Source organism: Mandrillus leucophaeus, unplaced genomic scaffold (assembly GCF_000951045.1).
Source record: "Mandrillus leucophaeus isolate KB7577 unplaced genomic scaffold, Mleu.le_1.0 Scaffold12, whole genome shotgun sequence".
Classification (NCBI taxonomy): Eukaryota; Metazoa; Chordata; class Mammalia; order Primates; family Cercopithecidae; genus Mandrillus; species Mandrillus leucophaeus.
Window position 1 is genome coordinate 4,200,935 of NW_012100320.1, and position 9,533 is coordinate 4,210,467.

At 46.2% G+C, this 9,533-nt stretch overlaps 1 protein-coding gene and 1 non-coding gene across 7 annotated transcripts in view; one reads left to right on the forward strand and one right to left on the reverse strand.

Annotated features, from left to right (window-relative positions):
- Window positions 1-7,728: 7,728 nt before the first annotated feature.
- Window positions 7,729-7,800, reverse strand: TRNAQ-CUG. Its single transcript has one exon. It is a non-coding gene; the product is annotated as a tRNA-Gln (tRNA).
- A 153-nt stretch (window positions 7,801-7,953) lies between these two features.
- RAB11A (RAB11A, member RAS oncogene family) overlaps window positions 7,954-9,533 on the forward strand; it is a 51,836-nt gene continuing 50,256 nt past the window's right edge. For 5 of the 6 annotated variants that reach the window (XR_001004684.1, XM_011968377.1, XM_011968359.1 and 2 more), the window contains exon 1: window positions 7,954-8,293. Coding sequence is in view for 5 of the 6 variants with exons in the window: in XM_011968377.1 (XP_011823767.1) it covers window positions 8,254-8,293 (40 nt within the window). In the remaining variant the exon portion in view is untranslated. The remainder of the gene's footprint in view (window positions 8,294-9,533) is intronic. The other variant, XM_011968383.1, reaches the window with a different exon arrangement.

Below are 9,533 nucleotides of genomic sequence, written 5' to 3' on the forward strand. Positions count from 1 at the left end.
AATGACTGTTCATTCCTTTTGTAACAAGCAAGACCAGTACAGCCTTTTTAAAATTTTAAAATCTCCTATAAAATATAGAAAACAGATAAACAAAATAATAAAAATCATCCGTAATCCTATTCTGCAGAAATAACCACTGCTAACATTTGATTTTTATAACCTTTTGTTTTCAGGCATGTGTGGACTAACATAGATATTTCAATGATGGCTCTGAATAACAGGAGTCATGCAGTTGGAAGGTGTCATTTGTTAAGATTATTCTGGCAGTCACCAGCATGTTGGATTGAAGTGGGAGAAAATTGAGGGTAGGGTTAGGTTGTAAACAAACAGTGGAGAAGAAAATCAGACCAGAGTGGTGGCTATGGGAATGGAAAAAAACATACCAAGAGATATTGTAAAGAAAGGAACCATGGGCCGGGCACGGTGGCTCACGTCTGTAATCCCAGCACTTTGGGAAGCCAAGGCAGGTGGATCACGAGGTCAGGAGATCGAGACCATCCTGGCTAACACAGTGAAACCCCATCTGTACTAAAAATACAAAAAATTAGCCGGGCGGTGTGGCACGTGCCTGTAATCCCAGCTACTTGGGAGGCTGAGGCAGGAGAATTGCTTGAACCTGGGAGGCGGAGGTTGCTGTGAGTTGAGATCGTGCCATTGCACTCCAGCCTGGGTGACAGAACAAGACTCTGTCTCAAAAAAAAAAAAAAAAAAAAGGAAAGGAATCATGTAGGTGACTTAGTGGTTAGTGTGAGAGTAGTGATAATGATTTTTGGCATCTGAGTATTCCAACCTTGCATTCAAGAATATCAAAGATGAGGGAGGACTTTCTGTTTTTGTGCTCTCCTTTTTCTTTCTTGATCTTGCTCTCTTTCCAGAAAACAATACAGCGCACCTGTTTAAAATGTGAAATTTGACAAGTTTTGCGATATGTATACACCTGTGAAACCATTAGCACAATAAAGATAATGAACATATCCATTATCCCTAGAAGTGTCAGCTGGGCTCAGTGGCTCACACCTGTAATCCCAGCACAGGGAGGCTGAGGCGGGCAGATCGCTTGAGCCCAGGAGTTTGAGACAAGCGTCAGCAATATAAGGAGACCCCCATCTCTACAAACATTACAAATAATTATCTGCGTGGGGTGGCATGCGCCTGTAGTCCCAGATACTTAGGAGGCTGGAGTGGGGGAGGATCACTTGAGACTGAGAGGTCGAGGCTGCAATGAACCGTGATCTTGCCGCTGACTCCAGCCTGGGCAACAAACCCAGACCCTGTCTCCAAAAAGTCTTCATACCTTGTAATCCTTCCTGTCTTTTTCTACTCTGTCCCCAGACAACTACCTATCTGCTTTCCGCTTTCTGTCACCATAAGTCAATTTGCATTCTGTAGACTTTATATAAATGAAATAATCCAATATGTACTCTTTTTTCCCCTCTGGCTTCTTTCATTCAGCAAGATTATTTTCAGATTCATTCACATTATTATGTTTAAGAGTAGTTGATTAGTTTTTGTTGATGAATAATAGTCCATTGTGTGGATTTACCAAAATTTGCTTCCCCATTCACCTGTTCATGGACATTTGGGCTACTTCCAGCTTTTTCTATTGCAAATAAGACTGCTATCCGAGAATCGCTTGAACACAGGAGGCAGAGGCTTCAGTGAGCTGAGATTGTACCACTGCACTCCAGCCTGGGTGACAGAATGATACTGTCTCAAAAAGAAACAAAATTTTTTTTAAAGGGTGCTATGAACATTTGTGTACAACTTTTTGCGTGGATATATACTTTCATTTCTTTTGGGTAAATACCTAGGGGTGGATCGATGAGGTTGCACAGTAATTATTCCTCTGTTCAAGCCTTGGCTCCACATCTAGAAGTGTCATCTTTATCTTTTTTTTTTTTTTTTTTTTGAGGAGTCTCACTCTGTTGCCAAGGCTAGAGTAAGCACTGGCGCAATCTTGGCTCACTGCAACCTCCACTGCTCGGGTTCAAGCAATTCTTCTGCCTCAGCCTCCCGAGTAGCTAGGATTACAGGCGGCCACCACTATACCTGCTAATTGTTGTATTTTTAGTAGAGATGGGGTTTACCCATGTTGGCCAGGCTGGTCTTGAACTCCTGACCTCAGGTGATCCTCCCGCCTTGGCCTCCCAAAGTGTTGGGATTACAGGTGTGAGCCACCGCACCAGGCCTAAGAAGTATCATCTTTATCTTCTTTTTGCTCACCTGACAATTTAGTATTGTGGTATTTTTGTTTTTACATTACCAAAAGGTCTAGTATTTTCTAAATAAATGATTGAGAAACAAAAATGAGACTCCACTAGTTTTTTTTCTCCTCCTTTGAGCGAGCATGGTTCTTATCCACATGGGAGAGTGCAGGAACCTGATGGAGTCCCACAGAGCCAAGGCCAGTTCACTCCTCTGGGAGGCAGTAGTAAACACACAGCCATATAGAGAGGCACATGGTGGGGGTGTGGGGAAAGGGGAAGAGCTGGCAGTCAGTACACAGCTAAAGAAATGACTCTCTAGTGGTGGGATTTCAGAGGCCAATGGAGGTGTCTTTTCTGGGCTGGGTGTGGCCAAGGGTGAACAAGCTGATTTTGGTCTTGAAAGCCAGCCAGTCCACAGGAATTCTGGGAGACTGTTAGGAAAGAGGCAAATAGCCCCAGAGAGACAGGGATCTTGTGAAGACTAAGGACCTCACAGGAGCCCGTCCCAGTCTTGCACCACTATCAGCCCCTTCATCCTAACCTTCTGTTTTTTGTCTTTATTATGACAAAATCTGAGATTTATGTTCCTTTTAGTTTTATTTTCTTTGTGGTAAAATATACATAATAAAATTTACCATTTTAGCCATTTAAGTGTATAACTCAGTGACATTAGGTAATCTGCAATGCTGTGCAACCATCACCACTACCTCTTTTCTTTTTTTGAGATGGTCTCGCTCTGTCACCCAGGCTGGAGTGCAGTGGCGTGATATTGTACTGCAACCTCTGCCTCCCGTGTTCAAGCACTTCTCCTGCCTCAGCCAGCTGACTAGCTGGGATCACAGGCATGTGCCACCACACCAGCTAATTTTTGTATTTTTAGTAGGGATGGGGGTTTGCCATGTTGGCCAGGGGTCTCGAACCCCTGGCCTCAAGCGATCCTCTTGCTTTGGCCTCCTAATGTGCTGGGATTGCAGGCTTAAGCCACCACACTGGCCTAATACATATCTTTATTTGTAAACATATATATTTATCACTTTTTTCTTTAAGGCTAGCTGATACTTTAGTTACTATAAACAAATAATCAGGCCAGGAGCGGTGGCTTGCTTTGGGAGGCCGAGGTGGGTGGATCACCTGAGGTCAGGAGTTCGAGACCAGCCTGGTCAACACGGCGAAACCCCGTCTCTACTGCTGGGCGTGGTGACATGTGCCTGTAATTCCAGTTACTCGGGAGGCTGAGGCAGGAGAATCGCTTGAACATGGGAGGCGGAGGTTGCAGTGAGCCAAGATTGTGCCATTGCACTCCAGCCTGGGCGACAGAGCAGGACTGTCTTAAACAAACAAAAACCCAGCTAATCAAAGATGAGAATTTTCCTGATCATATGTACAATTTGTCACCTCATAATATACTATATACTGTATATAACACAGTATAATATATGTTCTAATATATAGTATATACTCTAATATATAATACAGTATAATATAATATAGTATATATATTCTAATATATGAGTATTACATAAATTCTAATATATGTATATAGTATACATGTATATCTTCCTTGATCTTGCTGTCTTTCCAGAAAATACAGCATACCTGTTTAAAATGTGAAATTTGACGAGTTTTGAGATATGTATACACCTGTGAAACCATTAGCACAATAAAGATAATGAACATATCCATTATCCCTGAAAGTGTCAGCTGGGCTCAGTTACTGGGCCCAGTTACTGGGCTCAGTTAGTGGGATTACTATATACATGTATAGTGTACATATATATAGTATACATCATATATATATAGTATAATATACATTCGAATATATTCTATATAAAAGATAAACAATACAAAAGACAAATTTCACCTCTTTTTAAATTTTTTACTTATTTTTATTTTATTGGAGACAGGGTCTCACTCTGTTGCCCAGGTTGGAGTGCAGTCATGCAATCACGGCTTACTGCAGCCTCGAATTCCCTGGGCTCAGGCTATTCTCCTATCTCAGCCTCCCAAGTAGCTGAGACTACAGGTGAATGCCACCATACCTGACTATTTTTTCTTATTTTTAGTAGAGGTGGGATTTTGCCATGTTGCCCAGGCTGGTCTCAAACTCCTGAGCTTAGGCAATCTGCCTGCCTTGGCCTCCCAAACTGTTAGGATTACAGATAGGAGCCACCATGCTGGGCCAAATTTCACTTCATAAAGTCCATCAACTTTTCTCTCTCAAAAACATTTTTGTTTTTTTTAGAGACAGGGTCTTGCTCTGTTGCCCAGGTTGGAGTGTAGTGGTATAATCATGGCTCACTGTAACCTTGAACTCCTCGGCCCAAGTGATTCTCCCACCTCAGCCTCCTGAGTAGCTGGGACTACAGGTACATAGGTGCCATCATTCTGGCTAATTTCTCCATTTTTTGTAGAGATGGGGGGGGGGTCTCGCTAGGTTGCCCAGGCTGGTCTTGAACTCCTGGCCTCAAGCGATACTCCTACCTTGGCCTCCCAGGCACAAGCTACGATGCCCCATCTGAAAACTGTATTGTGAGGTAAACCTAATATTATTACAAAAGTGCATAAAACTGGTATATAGAGTTTAACACAGTTATAAAGGGAACAACCCTGTAAAAATCCTTTAAGAAATAGAACACTGAGGCTGGGCGTGGTGGCTCATGCCTGTAATCCCAGCACTTTGGGAGGCTGAGGCAGGTGGATCACTTGAGGTTAGGAGTTTGAGATCAGCCTGGCCAACATGGTGAAACCCTGTCTCTACAAAAATACAAAAATTATCCGGGTGTGGTGGTGCATGCCTGTAATGCCAGCAACTCAGGAGGCTGAGGCAGGAGAATCAGTTGAACTTGGGAGGCAGAGGTTGCAGTGAGCCGAGATCGCACCACTGCACTCCAGCCTGTTGATAAAGAGAGACTCCATCTCCAAAAAAAGAAAAAAAAGAAAGAAAGAAAGAAAGAAAGAAATATAACAATGACATGTTTATTTAACAAATGGAAACCACTACGGAAGCTTTTGGGTAAGGCCAGTGGCCCCCAGGCTCTGCTTTATGGGATACGGAAGGGAGGAACGTCTGTCCCTGGGGATTCTTCCTGAGACCTAGGGAATGGGGTTCACTTTCTTCAAATAAGCTAGGACAGGGAGGTGAGGATCATGGCATCCTGCCCCTTTCCCATCATAGGCTCTGGCCTGGCATCTGGCTATTTCTTACAATAATAACTCATGGTTCTCAACTTTGGTAACTACTGACATTTTGGGCCAGATAATTCTTTTTGTTGGGAGTGCTATCCTGTGTGTTGTGGAACATTTAGCAGCATCCCTGGTCCCTACTAGATACCAGTAGCACCCCCAAGTAGTGACACTAAAAATGTCTCCAGATGTTATCAAATGTCTCTGGGCACAAGATTGACCCCTGTTGAAAATCACTGCATTTGGCCAGGCACAGTGGCTCTTTCCTGTAATCTTAGCACTTTTGGAGGCTGAGATGGGAGCATCGCTTGGGCTCAAGAGTTCAAGACCAGTCTGGGCAAAGATGGCGAAACCCCCTCTCTACAAATAATACAAAAATTAGCCAGGTGCGATGGTGCACACCTGTAGTCCCAGCTGCTTGGGAGGTGGAGGTGGGAGAATTGCTTGAGCCCAGGATACGGAGGTTGCCGTGAGCCGACATCGCACTACTGCACTCCAACCTGGGTGACGCGGCAAGACCCTGACTCAAAAAAAAAAAAAAAAGGAAAAAGAAAAAGGTCAATGCATTCATAAATATTTGTTATGTTCCATGCACGCTGTTAACAGCTATACATATGTTACTTAATTCCTTCTTCCTGTTTGTCCCCATTTTGCAGATAAGAAACTGGGATTCAGCAGGATTAGATAAATTATTGAAATTGACACAGCTTTAGTGAATGACTGAGCTGAAGTTTAAACACAGCCTTATCAGTCCTCACTTTGTTTTTAACAAACATGTAAGGTTACCTCCCCAGATGTGGAGGGTGAGATATATTTCAGGTCTTCCTTCTCCCACATAGTCTAAGGCTAGGCATTTCTAAATTTATAATTCCAGGCTTTTTACTAGAGAGTTCCTTTTTATTTTCTTACCAACTGTATTAGTCCAGGTTCTCTAGAGGAACAGAATGAATAGGATAGACATATATATATATAAATGGGAGTTTATTAAGTAGTATTAACTCGCACGATCACAAGGTCCCACAACAGGCCTTCTGCAAGCTGAGAGGCAAGGAAGCCAGTTTGAGTCTCAAAGATGAAAAACTTGTAGTCCAACATTCGAGGGCAGGAAACATCCAGCACGGGAGAAAGATGTAGGCTGGGAGGCTAAGCCAGTCTAGCCTTTTCATATTTTTCTGTCTGCTTTATATTCGCTGGCAGCTGATTAGATGGTACCCACCCAGATTAAGGGTGGGCCTGCCTTTCCCAGCCCATTGACTCAGCTGTTAATCAGCTCACTGCAACCTCTGCTTCCCGGGTTCAAACGATTCTCGTGCCTAAGCCTCCAGAGTAGCTGGGACTACAGGTGCCCACCACCACGCCCGGTTAACTTTTTGTATTTTTAGTAGCGACGGGGTTTCACCTTGTTGGCCAGGCTGGTCTTGAACTGTTGACCTCAGGTGATCCACCCACCTCGGCCTCCCAAAGTGCTGGGATTAAGGCGTGAGCCACCGTGCCCAGCCCTTTTTCCACTTTTAAGTACTCTTACGACAACACTGGGGTCACCCAAATAATCCAGGATAATATCCCTAATTTAATGTCAGCTGATTAGCAACCTTCATTTCATCTGTAACCTCAATTCCCCTTTGCCATGTAACCTAACCTATTCAGTCTCTGGGAATTGGGAAGTGGACATCATTGGCAGGTGGTATTCTTCTGCTTGTTCTAGGCACACTTGCCCACAAGTCTAAATCGAGAGTTTGCATATAGGAGGTAGGAGGTGTGACAATAATTGGATAAAGGCTTTTCTGGAATTACAAAATTCTCTTCAAATACAGGGAGGCCCTGCGGCATGATATCTGGCAAATCACTTGAGTCTTAGTATCCAAATTTCCGCTAAAATGGAAATTGCCATCCTTTGCTCGGCATATTAAATGAAATACTTATGTAAACGGACTTAGATTAGAGGCCTACAAATAGGACTCAAGTTCTTGATGAATCTTGATGAGGAGGGTGGGCGAAGTACTCTAAATGAAAACGAGATAGACTGAGATTTCCGGAGAGGAGTGAGTGACAAGCGCCTACCCGTGCATGAAGCTGGAGGTAGAAAATTCCAGCAAAAGGAATTTTCAAGTTTCACTGAAGCTTCTGAATTAAAGTTTGAGGGGCCAGGGTTAAAAAAAAAAGGTAGTGAAGAGGCTCATATCTGCCAGGTAGCAGATAGTACCTCAAATGCAGTGGGAAATTTGTGAGGTCTTCATAGGCAAGGATTAAATTTTACATCTCCATGTTAATATGTGTCATAGTTGTTCAATTACTTAGTGAACAAAAAAGTTGTTAAGGAAAAAAAAACCACCAATGCAGGTTCCACCGAGATTTGAACTCGGATCGCTGGATTCAGAGTCCAGAGTGCTAACCATTACACCATGGAACCGCCACGCGTATATAGTTGCCTTCGGCTCTCTGATCCTTAGACAACCCCGCCCTCATCCACAAACCCACCACTCACAGGCGGTCCCGCCCGGTTCCAGCGAGTCGCTTCCGGGCACGGTAGCTCGAGAAATGAGCAAGAGGCCACTAAGACCATGGTAGCTAGGAATTCCAGGACTCAGTTTCCCCTTTGAGCCTCCTTTAGCGACGAAAGTTTGAAGCCCCACGCATCGCGACTCTCGTGCACACCGCCCTTCTTGGGTTCAGGGACGGGGAGCCGCCCCCGGAAGTACTTCCCCTTAAAGGCTGGGGCCTGCCGGAAGTGGCGCAGCGGCAAGGAGGGGCTCTTCACCCAGTCCGGCAGTTGAAGCTCGGCGTTCGGGTTACCCCTGCAGCGACGCCCCCTGGTCCCACAGATACCACTGCTGCTCCCGCCCTTTCGCTCCTCGGCCGCGCAATGGGCACCCGCGACGACGAGTACGACTACCTCTTTAAAGGTGAGGCCATGGGCTCTCGCACTCTACACAGTCCCCGTTCGGGCACCCGGGACACTCTCGGCGGACGTGCCGGCCACCCGTGCACTGATAGAGGCCTGCCTCAGCCCTTCCTTTTTGTGCGGTTCCGTCTCCTACCCAGCTCAGCTTCTCCCCTCCTCAGACAGGGGTCCCCATCACATGCCGCTCTCTGAGCGACCTCTCCGTGGGCCTTGGCTGGCCTCACAGCCCCTCCCTGCGTGTCCTTCCCCTGGCGGACTGCCTTCTCGCATATCGTCGAATTCCTTTCCCCGGGTTCTGCGGCCCCGCCGCCCCTCCCACCATCTCTCTTTTCGGGTGTAGCGCCCCCTCCCCCTCAGCGTACACCTTTCTCGGCTGGCGTCCTCTCCCGAAGCCCCTCTGACGAGTTCTTCGCTTCCCTCTTGGCCTTGCCTTCGGTGCAGACTCCCACTACAGGTCTTTTCTTATCTGCCCCCTTTCCCCCCTCGAGCGAGCCTCTCTTCTGCATCTCTCCTCTCCTCGTTCGGCCCCCCCTCTAAGCTTCTCGCATCCCGGGTCCAGGACCCGGTAAAATCTGAGCGGGCCAGGGGTCCCCACCCCCACCCTCCACCCCGCCGTTCTCGCGGTCCTTAACCTTCTCTGACCGCTCCCTCCCCCACTCCCCATTTGGCAACTCTCTCTACCTTCCCTCCCCAGATCGTGTTTAGAGCTCCCTTGTCTCCGTTGCGACCCGGGTGGTGGGAGGGTAAGAGGGATCGACCATCACCCAGTCGCGCACTTGTCGCAGTGACCCGGCAGGCTGACATTACTTCCCACCTAGCCTTTTATTTTCTTGCTCTCCCTACTCAGTGGCACACAACCCGGGATAACTCTTTACTCGGTTCGCGAGAAGAGGTTGCGGATGGGTGGTGGCTGTTATCCTTGCCAGACCTGAAGGCCCGGTTCCTGAGCAGGAAAGGTTGTGCGCTGCACAAATACTAGCTTGCTTTATCTCTATGGACTGGTTGCTTCCTGCTGCAACACTGGGAGGATCCAACAGGAAGGGAAGAGCCCTAGTTGGCCACATACCTTTCCCAAAAGGTTGGGGGTAGGAAGGAAGTTGTGTGCTCTTTTGGTCACATTAAATATTTATTATAAGGTACGGAAACATGTAGTGCCCTTGGATAGAACATATCGGAGGGTCAGGGTTGGTTAGAAAGAATTGCTTATTGGTTGAGTCCGGAAGGAATCCAATTTTTTTTTT